The sequence below is a fragment of the Protopterus annectens genome, chromosome 6.part0, assembly GCF_019279795.1.
Source record: "Protopterus annectens isolate FY-2018-M chromosome 6.part0, PAN1.0, whole genome shotgun sequence".
NCBI classification, from domain to species: Eukaryota; Metazoa; Chordata; order Ceratodontiformes; family Protopteridae; genus Protopterus; species Protopterus annectens.
In genome coordinates this window covers 737,177,948-737,200,793 of record NC_056737.1, presented here as the reverse complement: position 1 = coordinate 737,200,793, position 22,846 = coordinate 737,177,948, and the positions used below count along the sequence as shown (strand labels likewise).

The 22,846-nt window shown below is 39.4% G+C and overlaps 1 protein-coding gene across 1 annotated transcript in view; it reads left to right on the top strand.

Moving 5' to 3' along the window:
* Window positions 1-58: 58 nt before the first annotated feature.
* LOC122803890 (zinc transporter 6-like) overlaps window positions 59-22,846 on the top strand; it is an 82,845-nt gene continuing 60,057 nt past the window's right edge. Inside the window, exon 1 of the mRNA XM_044073573.1 lies at window positions 59-98. Within this exon, the coding sequence (XP_043929508.1) occupies window positions 59-98 (40 nt within the window). The remainder of the gene's footprint in view (window positions 99-22,846) is intronic.

Sequence of the window (22,846 nt, the reverse complement as noted above, 5' to 3'; positions counted from 1 at the left end):
TTTAGAGATCATGAATGCAACTTAAATATAGTTGGAGATCAGCCATTTAAGTTAAATTATGGCAAAAGAAGCTTTCTACAAAGACGTGATTCAAAGTGGTAAAGGATTCCAAAAAAAATAAGTTTGGACTACGATGAGAAATGCCAATCCACATAACTGTCACACAACCATCCTTCAACTATAAGACTTTTTATGGATGCTATAGAATTATCTTTAATGGAAGAGAACCAATCTGTGACTGCCTTTGTTGAATTTTCTAAGAATTTTCTGAAAAGAGAAAGCTGTTTTGTCATCTCTTGAAATAAAGTTGTTCCCTGGGTTTATAAATGCTAGAAAGTTGTGATGGATGATATTAGATATTGAAATATAGTTACACTTGTGTTCAAGAAGGCAGCAGCCGGCTACCAATGGACAACAGTGGGCAGTTTTTATTATTTTTCACTCTTGCTCTATGAGTGTTTTAGGTATTTAAGCATGTAGACATTTTATAGTGGTTGTTATTCTTTAACATTATGGAAACATTTTGGTGAGAATTTATTAAGCTGGATACCTTGGAAACACAACTGAACCTACCAAGATAACCTCTTCTGCTCTTATTAAATAGAAAACTCATGATCGTACTGTTGGATGCTGCTGGATGTTTTGACATTTTTGGGAACATCTGAATTGCACTAACAGAGTAATATGGGGCAGAACAGAATCTTAATTTGTGATCAGTATGTATTCAGTGACTCAACCTTGACATTTTAAGTATTTTGAATTTGAGTACATCAAGTCATTGTTTTGCAACGTCATTAAAATTTTTTTTGGATTTTTTTCAAAACCATTAAGGAATACAGTTATGTCTTCACCATGAGTCATCTAAATATTTTTTCTTAATTCCGTCTTTTTATGTTACCTTGCAACATTGATTGCATTCATTTTTTAATTTTTTTTAATTATGACAAATTTTATTCTTACACAAATTTTACTTACAGCCTAACTACCTTGAATAATTCTACATATCTATAATAATGTTTATATTTTAATATATTTTTAATATATTACTGCCATTAATTTCCACACCACTCAAATTTATGTCGAGTTTGCTTAAAGTGGTGAAGGCTTATATGGATACATATGTTAACTGGCTACCAGTACATAGCTGAGTAATCTTACTAATCAAACCTGACCAATGCTCACTATTAAAAAATAAATTTGCTAATTAGGCAATAAACATATGACCTAAGAGAAACCTTTGATGAAGCCCTTATTCTTATCAAACCTTGATTCAAAACAGTAACTAAGGAAAGACCTTTCTCCAAGATAGGACCTGCAACCTGAAATCATATCCTAGCAGTACAACCAAAAATCCACAACTGTAAAATACTATTATCAGGTGCCGAAAATGTAAAGAATATATAAAATGTACTATATATATATATATATATATATATATATATATATATATATTATTCACAATAAATCAAGACAAATCTCATGTAGAAGGACAAGTTTGTGTCTGATAATATAACTGTGTGCTAAGTGGAATAATAGGTTAACTGAGTGAAGTGAAGAATGTTAGAGTTTGTGAGTAGCTGGAAGAAGAAGTTATGTTAAGCAAACAATTATGTGAGTGAGAGGCATTGACTGGTACACTGAAACATGCCATATGAGGACTAGTAAGACTGTTACTAGTAGGAGAAAGAGAAAGTGATTTATCTCAAGTTAGTCGATACAGGATCATAAGAAGTTACTTGGTTAAAGGCCCTAGGGCCCTTACAAGCCTAGCCAAGTTCTACCCTTATTTCCACAATCTGCACCTATTGCCCCTGTCCAAGAGGGACACAGGTGGAACCCTCGGGGTGAATTTATGGTTACCCATCCAGTTCTCTAGATTGTGTGTGAAGAGGGCCAGTGATATGTTCTGTTTGACATGAAGTAGGAGTCTGTTCCAAAGGTGTGGTAACCTCTGGGAGGCAAATCTGTCCCTCTAGCAGGTTCTATTAATGTCACATACCAGGTTAAGGTCTTTAGAGCGAGTAGCCCATGTGCCATTTGACTCACGGATATGCAGCATTTCCAGTAAAGCAGGGTCAGAGATTGTCTTGTATGCAAGGCAGAGATTGCCCCAGAGTAGTCTGTATGAAAAAGAATAAAGTGACAGTGATTTCAGATGGTCCACATAGGACAGATGCCGAAGACCTTGAATTTTCCTTGTGAGGAACCTTTCTGGTCTCTCCATTTGCTGCAGGTACTTGGAAAGGTACATACCAAAAGGAGTGTTGTACTCAATTACTGGCCTGATGAGGGAAGAGTACAGTGAGGTTATAACATCTTTTTTTCTGGAGGCAATGCCCTTATTTATGAGATGAGCAATATAAAATGCCCTTCTTACCACTGTGGAGACATGGTGGTCAAAGGTAAGGTTGCTGTCAAACTGTGTGCCCAGGTCTTTCATCAATGAGTGCATGCTTATGGTGCTAATATTGATGTGGTAGTTAGCAGGAACATCGCTCTTACCAAAAGGGATGATAATACATTTTTTTCCATTGGGTTCAAGACAATGACTTTGGCATCAATCATTTGTTTGTGCAAGACTCTATTGTAGGATGTTGACATCATTTGGAGATTGCATGACCCCTCTCAGTTTGCAGTCATCAGCAAACTTTGTCAGCCACAGACATTTAGTTTTTGCTTGTACTTCAGAGAAATAGATTCCAAACAGTAGAGGTCTCAGGACTGATCCCTGTGGAAAACCACTGGTTACAGGTCTGCTGTTGGAAGTGGATCCCCCTATTTTGACTGTATTGCGTCTATCACTGAGCCAGTTAGTGGCCCATCTAATGATATAGGAGCTGATGCCTAGCTGGGTGAGTTTGTCAATGATGCCTGAGTAGGGGATAGTGTCAAACGCCCTGGCTAAGTCTAGGTAGGCTGTATGCACAGATTTCCCCTCATCCAGGGCCTTGGTGACTGTCTTGAAGAATTCCACCAGGTTTAATAGGCATGCTCTCCCTTTGACAAATCCAAACTGAGTAGGGTCAAGTGTTTGTAGATTACTTATAACTTTGTTGACAAAGTTCATGATGATTTGCTCCATGGCCTTGCAGATAAGGCTAGTCAGGCTAATAGGTCTATAGTTGCCAGGGTCAGTGGAAGCACCACCTTTGTGCAAAGGAATAACAGTGGCTGTTTTACATTCAGCTGAGACAAAGCCAGTGCTTAGACTATGATTGAAAAGAGTACCCAATGGTGTTGCTAATTCTTATTGGAGCCCATGTAGGACTCAGCCTGGGATGTTATCAGGTCCCATAAATGCTGTGTTTTTGGCCTTAGAGAGGGCATGTACGATCTGCTCTTTAGAGATGCAAGGTACTGGACAGGTGGTAGGGATATCATGGGGTACGTGTGACGGGGACAAGGGAGTGAAGTTTTCACAGAACCTGTAGGCCAACAGGTTAGCTATGTCTACAGGCTCAATATACGTGGTATCATTAACTACCAGTTCAGCACAATCTGGGCTTTCCTTTTAGGTTACGGATGTAACTAAAGAACACCTTATGGTTGTTCTTAGTTGAAGAAACTAATATGGATTCATAGTTTTCTTTGGAGGACTTCAGAAGAAGTTTTTTTTTTGCTTGTTTAAGCTGAGGAAGGGGTGTTTCCAGTTTAGGGCTCACTCCCTCTTTCTCTTAAACAGAAATCTCCTCTTATTGTAAAGCCTGTTAATGGCAGTTGTCCGCCAGGCAATTTTGCTCTTCCTTGAGGAGCTTGTTTTGGTCCTATCAGGTACGGCCTTGTCAATGCAGTTATACAGGTGTTTTTATAAAGCATTGTTATAGAATTCAGCATAGCTGCAAGTTCCATCTGAGGGGGGAGGTGCAGTGAAGCTGTTTGTACCATCCCATAAGAGTTTATAATCTGCTTTGGAGAAGTTTTCTAGTTTAGTTGTTGCTGGGGGGATGGCAGGTGTGATAGTTACTTCAAATGAAACTGATCTGTGGGCAGATCTCACCAGGGAAGACATCATAGTGGGGGTGCTACAGTGGTCCCCCATATTGGTAAGTACCAGGTCCAGGATGCTGGCAGCCTTTATGGGGGTGTCAACTAGCTGGACCAGGGCATTGGAATTAATGAAGTAGAAGAACCTTTGGGCAAGTGAGTTTGAGCACAAGTAATTTACCTAGTCAATGGATGGGTAGTTAAAATCACCTCAAACCAAGGTGTTCGGATGTATCTTGATAGACTCAAGTAGATCCAAATAGGCTGAGTGGGTGTCCTGATTCATAGAGGGGGTCCTGCATCTGCCAATAGCTGTCAATGACTTGGATAGGTGTCCTACCAACAGTTAATTGCACCTGAAATACCTCCAGGGAATCATACTATCCGGAGGTGCATTTATCTTTGGGTATTGATACACTGCCTCCTTTAGTTTTCATGCCTTCAGTTTGTGGTCTGAATGTGTGGAAGGAGGTGTAACCCGGTATGGCTGAGATGCTCTCCACAGCCTGGAACCAGGTCTCTCTGACTGCACAAAAGTCCATGCCTTCCAAGGTGAGGACTGCTTCCAGTGAGTGCAGTTTCATGTTAAGACTCCTAGCATTTAGCAGCATGACCTGGAGATTGTTTTTAGATGGAGGTTTTTACATTTGGAATTTTGTCCTTGAGACACTGCCTAAAAAGGCACTATGAGGGTAGCAATAACCAGGGGTGACACATAAAGACCATCACTGGCAAAGCATCAAGGTCTATCTATCTTGTCGTCCCAGGCTATGGTTGGATGAGAGGCAACAACATTTAGCTGATGAGATGTGGTGGGCTTTCAGCCGATTCCTAAATTTTGGGTAAGATGATGTTGGGGGGGGGGGGTTATTTTCCCAGAGTGTAGGACCATGTAGAGAGAAGTAATAATCTGTACAATTAAGTTTAATTTGGGTGGTGGTTGCAGATGTAGGGGCCGAGGGATTGCAGTTTCTTAGGCTGTAAGAGAATGGTTGTCTAATTAGTTTAGAAGGTCTGGTTGACTAGGACTGGGATCTTTGGAGAAGGTCAATCCTTTGATGAACAGAGAGGCATTACTTTTTCAGTGTTTTACAGTGGTGTTCGTTTTTAGGGGACTGGGTAATAAATCTGCAAATTTTACTGGCTATTGTCTGAATGTGTGTAGAGTTATTTTTTGATGATGAGGTTATGATGGGAAGAATGTATTCAAGTTGGGAGACTGGAATATCTATACCTAAAGTTAAATGGAGGTTTTAGTAAGATGGGGGAGATTTTATTGGCCCAAAATAGGAGAGAATATTAACCTTTTTCCTTGGTGGAGGCAGATGCTAAGGGAGGAATCAAGCCAAATTCCAAGGAATTTAAAAGAAATAGAGTTTTCTGTGGGGATGTTGTCATGGTCATTTATAGTCAAAGAGTTTTGTGTTTCTTTAAGTTTATGTTTGGAGCCAAAAATCAAAGCTTTGGTTTTGTTGAAGCTAAGAAGAAGGCTTTTATTGGAGATCTAGTGGATTAGAGCTGGGAAATCTGCTTGTAGGTCTGTCTGAAGATTGGGTATTGAATTGTTTATACAAACAGTGCCATGTCATCTACATAAATAAGTAGGGGATGGGGTAGATCAAGGCAAAATGTATTTACAAAGATGGATAATGTAGAAGAGAAAGTATAGAACCTTATGATATTCTTTTGTCAACAGTGAGTCTTTGGAAAATTGAGGTATGACTTTAAATAAACTTGGGATTGGTGAGGAAGTTTTGACACCAGGGTAGGGAAATAAAAGTAATGCCTATTTGTAGCAGATGATGGAGGAGGATGTTATGATCAGCAAGGCTGAAGACTTTTTTAAGGTTGATCAAGGTGGCACCAGTGAGCTGGCCTCTGTCCATACCTAGTGGTATTTCATTCAACAGTGTCCATAGGACTGTGAGTGTACTATGACTAGACCTGAACCCATGCTGTTTATGGGAGAGGAGGTTGTAGGTACTGATGTATTTGGTTAATTGAGCACAGATACATTTTTAAGTAGTTTGTTTGGAATGGGAAGGAGAAGAATTGGCCTATATTGGGAAGTTTTCGTGGGGTTAGGTTGCTTTGGAATTGGGCTGATAATGGTTATTTTCCACATATTTAGCATAATAGTTTGTATTAGGCAGAGACTGAAGGCATGTTGAAGGGGAGTGTGTGAGAAAGTCCCTGCAATCATATATGAACCAGAAATAGAGGCCATCTGTGCCTAGTCAGCTGTCAGCATTTATTTGTTGCAAAAGAGGTTCTATGGTTCTTGCTTTGACTTTTTTTAAATAAACTTGTAAGATGCGGAGAGGTGAATCTTGGGGGGGGGGGCTGGTAGGCCAGTATGAGTGTTTGAGAGGGATGGTAAGTTGCAGAATGCAGAACTGCCATCATAGAAAGAGAACGTAGGTGTTTCTGTTGATGGGTTGTTTTGAAATTTCCTTCCTATAAGTTGATTTGCATCTTTCCAGAATTGTTTTTGTGATTTAGCTTAAAATGAAATTATTAATTGTTTTCATATGTTGACTTTTGTATTATCATATTGGTTATTTTATGAGGTTTCTGAGTTGGACAGATTGTTACCTATTGCTAGGGTAAGGGTCATTGTCCATGACTTTCCCACATCATCCAAGTTTTACAAGGGCTTTCAATTCATCAGTTAGCCAATTACATCGTTTTGGTATGCTGAGTCAGGAATGTTTTTGGGAAGAATGTGTCCTAGTGGCATTTGAATGTACAGGGGAGAACTGCTGCAAAGCTGAGCTTGTTTAGATTTAAAATGAAAGATCAGTCTGTGTTGTGAGAGCTTCTTTACTTTTTTTATGTTAATGTTTTAGGCCTGAATGAGATAAATTTTGAGGGTAAAGTTTTTATTGTAGGGGATATGTATTTGTGTTATATAATGGTATACTATAATAACCAATAACATAAGTGATTGTGATGGCAAGTCACAAGTATGGCTACTAAAATTGCTCATGTGATTTATAACTGGATAAATATAGTGCTTAGAAATATTTGGGTTGGGAGGGTGGCCTAATGGTTAAGGTGTTTGCCTTACAAACACAAGGTGCAGGGTTTGAGTCAGGGAACAAGGGATAGCTTAAAATTTTAAATGGCTCGCAAGGGCAGCTAGCTTAGTACTAATCTATGAATCTATGAATCTATTTGTTCACTTTTCTAGATAAATATTTCATCAAGACAGTAGACTTGCACTGGGGTCCACAATGGTTCCCAGATTGGTGAACATGGTCTTATGTTTTTGGTAGAAGTCTGTCATCTGTATGAGCCAGATTTGGAAAATAGAAAACCCTTTATAATGTGTTTCAATTGTGTATTTTTTGTTTAGGATGAGGATTTACTGTATTTGTACATGTTCACTAAGTCTCATTCTCATTATTGTATGCGCTTTCTTTCACTCTTACTGAAACTCTGACCTCTTACTTTGGTGGCAGATGGTTTCTCCTTCTTTTCTTCTTGCTTATTCTGCTCACTCTTTTCTTTCTGCCACCTTCATTCACCCCTATGCACCTCTAATTTTCACTCTTCATTCTCTGACATATCCCATTTTATCTCCCTTGCTCTTCCTAGCCCCCTTAGTCACCACTGTAGTAGAATACATATCTCTTAGTTTGTCCGTCCCTCTATCTGCACCCTACAATGAGCTGTGCTATGAAAAGATCACAGTTTACTATAGGCTGCCTCTCTGTACTACCCATGTTTTACCCTACTTTGAAGTACATTGTACTCGTTTGTGCTTTCCTGTAACTAGTCTAGTCCAGATGCAGATTTGCTGTATCCAGGACTGTTTGTAAGCTTCTGAGCCCCCCAAGCCTTTCTGTGCTGGAGGGAAGCATTCTAGCTCATCAGTGGGAGTGATAAACACTAGGTAGCCTATCTACCACAAGATCCAGGTACAGATTCTTAGTTTAAGCACTTGAATTTGCTTATTCATACTTAGCACTTGTTCAGAACTCGTTGTTAGCACTAAATAAGCTACAAATTACTACAGCACTCAACCTTCCTCTTTACCTAGAGGAAAACAGTTTTTGTACTTACTTTCCTCACTTGCTTAAAGAAAAACAGCTCTTACACTCACTTTCCTCACTTGTCTATTGGAAAGTAGTTTTTTATTCAGGTATGTCCAATGGTCAGCTCCCAGTGTTCTCTCCTGTCTATCTAATGAATCTGGCATCTTGGGGCAATGTAGCAATTGTCTCATGTACACAGACAACCCTCTTATCCTACCACCTAACACCACAACCTGTGAGATATGCACTTACTTAGCCAAACTGGAGGTAAAGCTCTCTCCAACCAAGACTGAACTTGACAGTCAAGAGTAGAAGGTAAACACTTGCACCACACCACACTCATCACATAGTCCCACTAAACTTACACCACCAAAATCCACACATAGAAACACAAAAACATTTGCAGAGGCTCTCAGTAATAATCTGCTCAAGCAACAGAGACCTCCAAAGCAGAAACGCAAGCAACCTCCACCCCCCAACACAACCCAAATGACACATAGCCCACAGACTCAGGGTGCCAATAAACCACAGCCCATAAGGCAAAACAACATACCGAAAATACTAGTCATAGGTGACTCTATAGTCAGGCACACTGCTGTCCCACTCACCAGGCTAAACAAGGAGAAGGTTACTATCAGCTACCTGTTGGGTGCCAGGATCTGCCACATAACCCACACACTCAGGTCATTCCACAACATGCACAAATATGACTATATCATTGTCCATGTTGGTGTGAACAACCCGAGACATACCTCCCTGGACTACATGAAAAGAGACATGAAAGAGCTCTCCAATCTTGTAGTCCAGGCAGGTATGACCCTAGCCCTGAGTAGCGTCCTGCCATCACCCAGAATGATCCCGCAGTACAAAGACAAAATGATTGACTTCAACAATTGGCTAAGCTTCTGGTGTCATTCTAAGGGGATCCAGTATCTGTCTGCCTGGGATGACATGGTCGACAGACCACGATGCTTTGCCAGCGATGGCCTGCACCTGTCACCCCTGGGATTCTGGATACTGGCTAAGGGTCTTGCCACCCCTATAGTGCCTTTTTTAGGCAAGATTCAAATGAAAAATTCACCACCATAACAGGAACAGGCAAGCAAAAACTGAGGGTACTTCTACTCAATGCTAGAAGTCTAAATCTCAAAATGCACTCACTCGAGGCACTCCTTAAAATGGAGAACATCAATATCTGTGCAGTGACTGAGACCTGGTTCAAGGCTCTAGAGAGTACCCCTGTAGTACCAGGCTATAACTCATACCACACTTTTCGTCCATCTAACGTGGACCAGAACACCAAAGGTGGAGGTGTGTCCATATTCATTAAGGATATCCAAACCTCCAAGCTAGTTGCGCAGCATAATGCATCCGAGGTTATCCAAGTGCAACTAACTCTGGGGAAAACTGCAATCCAAATTGTAGCTTGCTAATTGTTAATTGGGAAAACTGCTCATGTGCCAACTCCTTCGCTCAACGCTTTCTGGAATTCATAAATTCCAATGCCCTGGATCAACTTATCCACACCCCCACCAGGGGCAACAATATCCTAGACCTAGTCATTACCAACATGAGTGACCGGTGTTCCACACCTGAAGTCAACACCTCGTTGGTCAGATCCGACCATAAGTTAATCACCCTAGATATCCACATCCCTCCCCCACCCACCATTAAGGAAATCATGGTAAAAAATTTCTCCAAAGCCAACTTCATGCTTCTTAAGACAGAAGTGGCGAACTTCATGACACCCATGCAGATGGACAATACAGTTACGACTGCTGAATCCTACACAAATGCACTCTATAAGCACTTACACGAGTGCATGGATTGTGCTATCCCAAACAGAACCAAGATGCTATCCTCCAAAAAAAAGAAGCCAATCTGGTGGTCCCCTGCCATAAACAAACTCTACCACAGAAGGAAAACCTGTTGCAAAAGCGAATAAAATCCCATGAGTGGAGGAGCTCCCTGGTCAGCCTCAGTAAGAAGCTGAGATCCTTTATAAGAACCTCCAAAGCTAGCTATGAAAACAAAATCTCCACTGATTCTAAGGGCATCCACAAAGCATTCTATAGCTATGTCAAGAATCGCAATGGCAACACCCAGATCTGTTCTGAGTTACAGCACAATGGCATGAAAATTACAGAACCAACTGATATTGCTAACATCCTGGCAGATAGGTTCAGTGCTAACGTTACCCCTCTCTCACCCTCTAAACAGGAAGAATGCAGAGTCCTTGTAATCACATCTATGCATGTAAAAGCTGCACTCTCTAAAACCAAAAACACAGCACCCCTGGGACCTGACAACAATCCCAGGCTGCATTTTACACAAACTTCAGAACGAACTGGCTCCCCACCTAAGCACCATGTTCAATCATAGTCTCACATCAGGCTTTGTGCCTACTGAATGGCGCACAGCAACAGTTATACCACTCCACAAAGGGGGAGCCACCACTGATCCTGGGAACTATCACCCTATTAGCCTGATGAGCCTGGTCTGCAGGGCTATGAAATGCATTATCATGGAACTCATAAACAAAGACATTGGTAACCTCCAAACTCTAGACCCCACCCAGTTTGGATTTGTGAAAGGCATATCATGCCTTCTGAACCTGATCGACTTCTTTGAGGCAGTCACCAAAGCCATAGACGAGGGTAAGATGGTTCACATAGCCTATCTTGACCTTGCCAAGGCTTTCGACACCATCCCCCATTTTGGAATTATAGCTAAACTCACTAAACTAGGTATAAATCCTTCCTTTTGAGGATAGCAAATAATACTTCAGACAAAGGCAGGCTGGGTTATGAGTTTGTGAGGGTTAGGAACAAGTTATTAAGTAGAGGTTATAACTTTGAAGTATTGAATAGGGCTGAAAATAAAGTGTTTAGGAAACTCGGTTTGACACACAGTAGGAGATATAGAGAAGCAACCTATGTAGAGGGGGAGAGCAATAAATGGAACAAGGAAGAGGACTCAGATAGGTTATTCTTTGTGAATAGATATTCTTCTTTTTCAGAAGTTCTTAAAGGATTAGTTCTTAGGTTTTGGCCGATAATATTCGATGATGAGAAGTTAAAGGATATTTTCCCTGACAGAGTGACTTTTTCCTACAGTAGGTTTAAAAACTTAAGGGAATTGTTATCCATTGGGAAATGGGCTAAAGAGCAAGGTAGGAAAGGTAGCTTTCCACGTGGGAGATGTAATATGTGTAATAAAATCAGGAATTTAGATGGAAGGTTGATTAATGGTAGAATTTATAAGGCCATGGATTATTGCAATTGTGAAACCGGGGGGGGGGGGGGGGGCAGTTTATATATTAGGATGTGGATGTCCCTCAGTAAAATGGTACATAGGGCAGACCAAAAAGGCTGTGAAGAAAAGAATTATGGAACATTTGAGTGACATTAGGAGGCATAGGTTAGAGAGCCCAGTTGTGGAACATTTTGTTACATGTCATGAAGGGGGTGATGCTTCTTTGTTTTACTGTGTTAGCTAAACCCCATTTTTGTCAAGGGGATGAATTTACACATAAACTGACACAATTGGAAACTAAATGCATTATTAATTTTGGTACCCTTTGCCCGAGAGGATTAAATCTTGACATTAATTTGAACATAGGGTAGGGGTAATAAAATCTTAAAAAATGTTAAGATATGTTTTAAAATGCTAAAAAAGTATTTTTCTAAATAAAGTGATTTCTGTGTATTATACCATTGTTGTGTTAGTAAGTGCATACACATTTACTATTAAATTTTGTGGGGGTAATTTATGTATACAAATGTAGGTAGATTTAGAGTTTAGTATAATATAATGAATTACTTCTGATATAATATCATATGTGCACTAGATAACTTTACCTTGAAATTGACTAATAATGAAATTATATATATTGGAGCAGGACACTTTAATATCACAAGGGAATGTGTAATGGTCCTATAGGACCTTTTAGGATATATAACCTATAGTGATTATTCAGTTAGCTAATTATATTCAATGAGAAGCATTTATATTTAATGGATGTTGAGTATTTTATTATGTGGTGTGTAAAAAGAAGTGCTGCTGCTTGTGTGTAAAAAAATATTCCTTGAAGGCGAAAGCCGAGGTACCGGATACACCAGTAAAGCTTTTTCCTAAGTATCCCTGGTGTGGAGTGGTTTGTTATTGTGCTAAATCCCTACATCACAAGATGGGTTGCTAACTGGCTTACTGACAGAACCCACACTGTAAAGGTTGCAGACTCCAAATCTGACTTCAAACCAGTGACAAGTGGAGTACCACAGGGTTCAGTCCTGGGACCTCTCCTGTTTGGTATCTACTTCTCTGAAGTACAGGCTAACACAGAAGGTCTCTGGCTAATGAAGTTCACAGATGACTGCAAACTAGGAGCCATAGTTGAGTCCCCAAATGTTGTGGATATCCTAAAGAAGGGCCTCACTGAGACAGATGCCTGGTGTTAGAGGCATGGCCTCAAGCTCAATGCCAAAAAGTGCATTGTCATCCCCTTTGGTAAAAAACTCTGTACCCATGAAGTACCACATAAAAGGCAGTCTACTTAATGCCGAATGTGTGATAAGAGACCTTGGGACCCAGGTGGACAGTAGTCTCTCCTTTGATAATCACATCACCACAGTAGTCAGGAAATCCTTCTATGTGGCACACCTCATCACAAAAGGGTTCTCATCCAGGAAAAAAGAGGTCATTGTTCCCCTCCACTCGGCACTCATTAGACCCATTATAGAGTGCAACGCCCCTTTTAGAATGTACCTCACAAGACATCTGCAGCAGCTGGAATGGCCACAGAAGTACCTCACAAAGTGGATTACTGGCCTCAAACAGATGCCCTACACTGACCATCTCAAAAAACTCCAGCTTTACTCTGTAGCATATCACCTACTCCAAGGAGATCTCTGCCTAACATATAAAGCTATGTTAAACCCAGAGCTGTTGGACATGCTACACCTAAAGAAATCCCAATCCCTCTGAGCTACACACTCTAGGGACCTAAACCTTGTCATCACAATAAACAGGACATGCTGGAGGGATAGATTCCTGTCTCAGAGACTTTCTATCCTCTGGAACAAGCTACCCATCTATGTCAAGCAAAGTTCCTCATTAGCACTCTTCAAGAAAAGTCTTGATGAGTGGATGGGAAATAGGAAATACACCCTGGGGATCACTTCTGTGGCTCTGCTCGACAGGGGCACAGGAAATTAACTTTCTTGGGTGGCATAAGCCAGGGAACCTTGTTGGCTAGGCTTACTTAGGCCCTTGGGCCAATAGCCTAGTACCTACCTATGAACCTGTGAAACTATGTAGATCCCATTTCTCCTAGTGTAGTCTTGTACAAACTGAATAAATCCTTTACCATTCAGAATGTCTGTCAAGTCATTTTCCCTTTCTACTCTGTATCTGGAAATACCTCCATTTGTTACCAGCAGATTTGAGTCCCCATCATTCTTACATTTCTTTTATATTTCCATGTTGTTTTTCAATTAATAAGCTACCCATCTTTCTCTGTGTATACTACATCACTCTACCAGAGTGTTTTTTTTTTCTTGGAACAAAAAAACATAAATTATTCTCCAGTTTACTGAATTCTGCTGTCACTCTAGTTTTCATCTATAACATAGAGGGATGAAGCCTTGAATACACCCCAAGTAACTGGAGTTTGATTAGTGACCCTGGCAATGGAGGAGCTGATGAGGTGAAGGGCAGGTGTAAAGGGCCAGAGGCTACTCATCTCTATGTAGGAGAAGGGTTGTGGGATGTGCATGGGTGCTGGGGGGGGGGCATGGCTACTGTGTCAGGTATTTCTGGTGAGCATAGCAGTCTATGCACTAGGCAGTAAGAAATTGGGGACACAAATGAGGTGATGTGCTACCATGCAAGTGGGGCTTAACCTTTGTTTTCCCACTGAACTTCTCCTACTAGGGTAGGAATTAAGATAAGCATGTCACTATAGACGTGGACCCCTTACCCATAGATCCAATGCCAGAGTGTGAGCCTGGACTCAGCATGGATGGAGTAAAGCTAAACAGCAGTAACCTGCATTGGGACAGTCTTTCCCTGGACAGCCAACCTTCACCTGAAGGGGAATAAATGGGACAACTGGGAACCGAGATAAGAGAACTGATAGTCAGTGGGGGACAGAAAGAAAGGCAAAAAAGACAGGAAATTATCTGTAGTCACTCTTCTTTGGAATTAAGGAGAATCCTCTTTCTGTTAATGACACATTCATTTTTGCCAAATCAAATATCATGTGAGACACTGCTAAAAGGCAAGACCCTGTTTAAAATCTTAGTAAGTGACTGGAAGGTAATATATGTATTTGTAGATGGAAACATTTTGCAAATGAGTATGCACAGACGATGAGAAGACCATGAAGTAGACTTAAGAAGCTGCAGAAAAGGTCTTAACCACAACTTGGATACAATGGAAAAACATGCAAAAGAAAAGTCCATGAAAAAATATACAAGGATGAGGCAACTTCAGACATAAGCAATAATTTAGCCAAAATGCAGCTGACTTAAATGCTTATTTCTGAAGTTGCCCCATCCTCATGTATATTTTTCCCTGGACTTTTCTTTTGCATGTTTTTTCATTGTATTTAAGTTGTTGGTAAGACCTTTTCTGCAACTTTTTAAGTCTCTTCATGGTCTTCTCATCACCTGTGCATAGTCTCATTTGCAAGATTTTTCCATCTGCAAATACATATGTTGCCTTCCAGTCACTTACTAAGATATGAAACAGAGCCTTGCCTTTTAGCAGCATCCCAAATGATATTTGATTTTCTGTGCAGTGTGTAGTTTATATATAGTTCTTATAGCAACAGTGCAAGTGTTCTATATTGTCTAAATCCTTGTCAGAAGTAATAATCTTAACTTTGATCTAGGAGAGAAAGCATATTGTCAAAGTGCCATTTTTGCCCCTGTGAATCAATGTATAGCTTTATGTGATAAATCTCATCTCCACAATACACTGTGCAAACCAAATGATATATAGCTTTCTCTAAAGCAGTGTGTGATGTGTATTTATAGTATATACACCGCAAAGCTTAAGAAAGACTGAATGAGGAGAGTGCAAAAACGTTGAGTAACTTAGGCCAGAGTAGAACCTGTCAGCAAAGGAAATGCAGTGAGTTAGAACCATAGCTAGCTCATGTGGCATTCTGTACAGAAATGCCCCCTCAGTCTGAGCAGAAAAAGAATAGATCTTCTTCCACTCCTGTAGCAAGCAAGCTGCTTCTTAAAACTGTAGCAAGCAGCTTGCTACCACTACAACACACTCACCTCACAGTGCTTTAGCTATGGCCACAAATGCAATAATGGCATTAATTTATTAAACCGCAATATTCTTACACCTTTCATAAATGAGTACAAGTACTCCACTTCCACACCATATGCATATACCGATCGCATCTCCTGACAGCCTGAACCTGTCGCAGCCACCCCCTGCACCCCTCCATAATTACCCCTTTGCAATAAGCAGAGATTACCCTTGCTGAATTGTCATTATAAAATACAAAGTGATGTATACGCAAAAGCATACATGCAAATTGAAGAAAGCAATCAATGTGCTCATTGTAAATCTAACACTGCCTATGGGAATAAGTTTGGGTGACCTTAGCTATCGAAACCAAAAGCTATAGTTGCTATGTAGAAAAAACAAGTTGAATTATCTACATGGTAAGAAACAAACTTTCAGCCTTACCAAGTGCAAACATAAGAAAAAAGTAGCAACTTTGCAAAATGTTTAAAAAAGTACTGCCAGATTAGCTCTGGGATGTCAGTTGTTCACAAGAGTCATTATGTAAATAAGTAGGGATGCATGTACATTCCTGCCCTAAAAAGAAAAAAAAAAGTGATACATGATGCAATCAAAATAATGTACTATGCAAACACTGGCATATATGTCCAGTGTGTGCGCAGTACACTAGAAAGCTTCCTCTGCCATAGAAAACAATTGAAATATGTTACACAAGCAAGAAGTTTGGAGCTACAATGCCATTATTTAAAATAGCAAGCAATTTCTTTTTGTTTTAAATAATGACATTGTATAATAATGGTAATCGACTCCTATGTGTAGGTAAGGTAGGATTTACCTATGGCTGACTTTGATTGATCATGAGGTGATAAAATCACACTACCTGTGGATAAATCCTGTATTATACTCACTCTGAGTCATAGATTACTGCTTAATTATGACCCAAATAACATCAAAGTACTGTATGAAGGACTGCATCCCTGCAGGTTAGCTATAATGTGCCGTGCATTTCTCACAGTCAGCAACTGCTGTATTGCCCCAGCATCCCCAGTGATCACTCTAATAACAGTATGTTCTGCTTTCTTACTTAACAAATACAATATTTTTGGTACTTTCTTATATCCTGTTCTTGGAAAGAGCCTGCCACAGTGATATTATTGTGGGATTTTATCACTTTCTGTGGTGCAGTAATCAATTAATGCTCTTGAATTTCTTAACATTGCGTAATAATAGAATGATAAGTGGAGATCCCTTTTTCTGTGTGTCCATGGAAAGAAAGAAGTCATCCAAAATGACTGCTGCAGCCACAAATGAAAATAGTTTGTTTTTGTCTTTCTGGCACTCATTGCTGTTGACAAAAAGCCTCATCTCCCCAGTTTACCTTTTTGTTTTCCCCTTCCAGAGCTCCATACCAATACCCCAGTGGCTGACTTTACTGGTGAAGTCCCTATCTGCAGAGTGAGGTGACACCCTCGTTTAATAATCTTGGAACTGGTAACTTGCTGACTGACAGCAGTCAAGGAAAAGGAACTGCCCTTGCTAAAATGAATGCAAATGCTTGATGCCTGCTCATGCGGTAAGTGACTGCAGGCCCTGCAAGTACTACCCCACCACAAGTGGATGATAACACCTCTTCATGGTCCTATTCCCTCCGCTTCCTGCTCTGATAGTAGAGCTGGCACTCAGCTACTAACCCCTACCTCCCCCACCCCCCCGACCAGCCTGCTGACATCATGTTTACTAGGAACTCTCAATTACTGGTATTAACAGATGAGCACCCTGTCTTTGTGCCTTCAAGCTAGTAATAAATCACAGCACCATTTGAGGCTATTGCAAAAACTTGTAGTTGCATTCCTGTTAGTATAGGTATTTAGCTGAAAGGAAAGACTAATAAACATGTGACATAAGCTGCTTAAAAGCACAGTGAATATTAAACATTTTCAAACTCAGCCACATTGACCAGATTACAGATTTCTAGTTCCAAGATTAGTGGTTATAAGAGCTTTTTATTTGGAAATGAAATCCCATATTTCTATTTATTTATTTGTTTGCTGACTGTGGTAGAGCACTGATCTACCTGAGCCATTTTCTGGTTCAGCTAGATTTACACTCTTGTACATACAATTATAATACACAACACGGCTGGTTTTATATATATATATATATATATATATATATATATATATATATATATATATATATATATGTATACATACAGTATGTATTACAATGAAACAAACGTGCCCATACAATTAATAATAAATTACTAAATCATCTTCAAACCTCATAGGCATTATTTTCTCCTTTATCTTACATTAGTATCCTCTTTCACTGTAGCTTTGCACTTTTTAACTGTCCCTGTAGCCAGCTTGGTTGAAAACATTATTGGAGGCAAAGCTCTTACATGAAGTCACTCAAACTAACAAGCAGGTTATGAGTACCATACAACACCACACTAAACCAATCACACACAGCTCAGACCAATCACATGGACCTACATATGCTGAGGGTTTTGAAAGTAACTTACCTAAACTACAACGGCCTCCTAAATGTAACCTAAGATCAAATACCGTCAGCAACCTCACAAACACAGAAGACAGACAGCACCCACAACAAAGCATACAGTCACATTAATTCAGTTCAAAATCTCATAAAGAAAACCTTCACACAGGCCAATATCCTAGTGACAAGTGACTCCTTAGTGATACATGCCAATGTGCTCCTATCTCCCAAACGTTTCCATATTGACTAAATCCTTATCTACCGTTAGGCAAAATCAATATTCTAATGCTTCCAACATAACAAAACAGAATCTGGACAACATAAAGGTATTGCTTCTGAATGCTAGGAGGTAAAACAAAACAAAAAACAAAAATTCCACTCCCAGCAAGCACTCCTTACCACAGAGAACACTGATATACTCATTGTCACATAGAGCTGGTTCAAGATCAGTGACATCATTCCGTCAGTGACATAATTCCATCAGTGTCTTCATTCCATCAGTGCAGGGTTTCAATGACTACTACACATTCAGGCCCATTGCATTCGATGAAGGCAGTATAGGCCATGGTGTCTCCATATTCTTACAAAAATATTTTACCTCCAGATTTGTTAGACAAGATAATGACCTGGAACTTCTGAATATTCAACTTAACATTAACAAAACCCTTATCATAGCTAACTGTAAGACCCTTTCAATGTCCTCCTCATACCTTCTACCTAACTAATATAGTCTCTATGCATTAAGAAAAACACCATTCCCCCTAGAAGAATTAACTACCACACCATTAACTGGGAGACTTACATCCTCAAACATGTAGCTCAGAAATTTCTGGGCTTCATCAATACAAACTGTCAGGACCAGTTAGCCCATACCCCAACAAGGAGCAATAAAATCTTGGATTTGGTCCTCACTAGTATGGGACAACTTTACATCTCACCAATCGTCACCTCCTCCCAGGTTAAAATGGACTACAAATCAATCACATTCAGCAAAAGACTGAATCCAGGAATATATTCCAAAATCTCTGTATTCACTGATTATACTATGGCTAATCTACTAAAATTGACTGATGACCTGACTAAATTTAAAAACCCCTTCCAACTTGATGACTGCATTGCTTATCAGAAATACTTTACTGCTAAATTATATGCGCATGCAAACAGCTGCATAGATGTTGAACTTCATGTTGCTCAGGAATGAACGCAGGAATGGTTAAAGAGAGGCAAATTCAAACTAAGAGATGAAAGGTTAATATTGGTGGCCCAAGATAATGGGCTATGTACATGCTGGTTTACAAAGTCCATTGAACATGCGGAAGAAACAGACAAATGTAGGTTTTGTAAAACCAAATTGGAAACAGTTGCACACCTCTTTGCTGGTTGTGACATACTAATGGTAGAGGTACTGTATACTGAAAGGCATAATAAAGTGGCAAGACTGTTTCACTGAGGATTGTGCAAACATTATGGTATTGAAGTGGCTGAAAAACACTGGAAACATGAGCCACAAAGCATCATAGAAAATGATGAAGTTTACATTACATGGGATCACCCATTACAAACAGTTCAAAAGACAGATGTGAGAAAACCAGATATAGTGGTACATGAAAAGAAGGCAAAAGTAACATTGCTCATTGAAATCGCTACACCCAGTGACTACAGTGTCTTGCATACAGAGGATACAAAGTGATAAAAAATCAGGATCTGCAGGCAGAAATGAGAGCAATGTGGAAGAAAGATACCCAGACAGTACCAATAGTAGTAGTAGGAGCAATGGGGTCTTATAAAAAAGAATCTACAATTGTATTTAGATATGTTACCAATACATGTAACCCCATACGAATTGTAGAAGGAGTCATTACTGGGCACATTGCAGATGCTGTGAAGAGCACTTTTGGCTGACATCAAAGATTGAAACGATACTAATTTTATGAACTTTAATTGTACTTTAACTTAGGAATGAGGTCCATTCTCATCATGGTATTAGAAACCCAAAAGACATGGAGAAATTAAAAATGCATCTGTACCCCTCTGAAGTAAATAAAATGCCAAGTTTGAGAATAAACCCCATGGTGAAATCCAAATATGAACAGGCTCTATCATAAAAGAAAAACATATATTGTATGCAAAAATATATTTAACTCTCAAGATGTTTAAAATGATCTTCCCAAGCTCATCAGGGAACTCTGGACCCTGATCAAATCAACCAAAGCCAGATACGAGGTAAAACTAGCTAGCCAGGTAAATGATAACTACAAAGCTTTATTTAACTGTGTTAGAAACCTCAGAACCAATGCACAACACTGCACAGAACTAAAAGTAAATGATATCACATTTTCAAAACCAGAGGCCAGCCAGTCTACTAGCAGACAAATTTAGCTCTGACGTCACCCATCTTTTCCTATATTCCCTGATCACATACCTGTATTTATATCTCCTCATCAAATCTCCCAAGAACAAGACCTCAAGCCACAATCCAAGAACAAGATCAGTATTTCCATGGGGCCAGATAACATACCAGGCTGCCAAATAGTCTGCTTTAAACCGGACTTGTCAGACCATTATAGATACTTTTCAGTATGGGCCGTATAATAAGTTTCATACAGGATGAGTGGAGGAAAAAAACATTTACTAAAACTAAATGCCAATAAATTTATATAGTATCCTTTGCAAGCATGACTTCCCATCTGAGTATCACATTGACAACACCACCCTGAAAGTCAATCCTGTAGTCAGGGATCTGGGACCTTATGTTGACAGCAAATTGCCTTTTGATCACTGGGTATTCACTATTGTAACAAAGTTGTTTTTCATCACACAGAGTATATCTAAAGATATGCTGCCCAGGTCCAGGGATGTAATCATTCCACTGTACTCAGCTTTCATCAAGCTGATCAATGACTATAATGCGCATTTCAAAATGCACCTTTCCAAACACTTGTCACAACTGGAACAACCGCAATGCTTTCTCACTAAAAAAGTTAGGGGCCTAAATCCCAAAAAACCTATGCAGACAGTCTTAAAGCCATTTCCCTCTTCTCTATATCATACAGTCTGCTAAAAGGCAACCCCTGCCTCTTCTATAGAGCCTCAACAGACCCTATCCTGTCTGATCTATTACATGTTTGCAAGTCCAGTGGTACTGTAAACTCCCGATCATGGGATTTCAATCTTTTTCACAACAAACGCAAGACATGTTGGTGGGACAAATGTTGCCGTAGGGAATACCACTTCTATGAAAACATCCTCTACTCCACATAAAGCAAAATACTTCTCTTCCTCCATTCAAATGTAATTTGGAAGAGTGGATGATAAACCATAAATTTACCCCTGGTTTGACACCCATGTCATTTTTGGAAAGGGACAAGAAGTAAATGTCCCAAAATATCCTTGTTCTGCCTGCCTCTGGGTTACTCATACCCAAACTATAAAGGCTAAAATCTACCATGAGAATTTAAGGCTAGACTTCTTACGATCCTAACAGATTAATAGCCTAGTAAGTATCTATGAACCTATGAATCTATTAACAACACTAGTTGTACATGTTATAGGTTTATAGGTAAGTACAAGACTATTTGCCCTTGCAGGCCATTTTAAGCCTAGCCAGTTTCCCTTTTTGAGTACAAATAACCTATCCAGTTTGGTTATAGATTGGCCTTACCCATCCCATGGTTGATAATTATATATTACCCCAATGAAAATGATTGGGATCATACCATAGATAATTTGAGGGGACCCATGCATGGGCTTAAGCATTTAGAAGCTGCCTCTGTCCATTAGTAGTACAGGGGCCAGTCCTGGGTGAATTTTCTGTTTCCCATCCATAGCTCTAAGTTACTTTTGAAAATGGAAAGGGATGAACTTTGTTTTATGTGGCTGGAGAGTCTGTTCCACAGCAGCGGTATCCTCTTCAAAATATACCTGTCTCTCCAAACCATTCTGTTAATGTCGCAGTAACATAATTCAAGATAGTTGCACTGTTTATTAAGTTGCTACATGCATAGTAATATACTGTACAGGTAATTCACACTATATCTTTAACATTTTGCCCTTAATGTTTTGTTCACTGTTATGAGTAACTGATTTTATATGCAGAAATGCAGCAATGATTTACATATCAAGTTCATTTTAGTGACCTAGTGAAACATTATTGATTCATTTAGCAGCCATATTACCAATATCTACAGGGACTGATTTATTACAATTACATCTGTTTAGAAGTCTCTCCTTATACTGTGCTGTGTATATTTATTTATTCATGTATTGGTATTTATTTATTGATTTATTTAGCATTTGTTAACAAGATACATGGGCTGGTCTGAGGATACTTTCAGTCATGACAAGAGCCAATCAGGCAAGCACAAAACACAAAATCAATACACAAATAAATACATACATAAGAAATACTTTTGTAGTACACATAGCATTACAAAAGTTATTAAACTGTACAGTAGAAGTGAACACAATTAAAACAGGGTTCAAATGCTCAGCATGTAGGACCGAGTAACACAATTCCCACAAACACCTTCTATGATAAAAAAGAATGTCAACACAAACTGCTTTTCCGTGTAGTATAATCATAACTAAAACAATGAGTAAAACAGTCACACAGAAAAAACAAGCAGTAAAAACCAAAAGAAAAATCTAGCAAGGCTAGACTTTCTACTGCGTGATTCTTTAAACTTCTTGTATTAAAGGCAACATGGGATATATGCAAATTAGGATTTAAGGACATCAGGTGTTTCAGCTATATGGCAATTGTGAATGTCCATGACTTTTTTTCTTTTTAAATCAATTAATGGACAAATTCAGGCCAATAAAGCCAAACCCCACTAGCTGTGCCTATGCATGTTTCAGCCTTCTTATGGCATCATCAGCACAGCATAAGTGGAATGTTTGGCTAACCTTTAGAAACACAGGGCTGTCATACCCAGCTGATATCCATAATTATTAGGGTTTCTGCAAAATATCCCAACTAACAAACTAAAACAATGATTAAAAAGGTCACACAGAAAAACTAATCAGTAAAAACCAAAAGAAAATTCTAGCAAGGC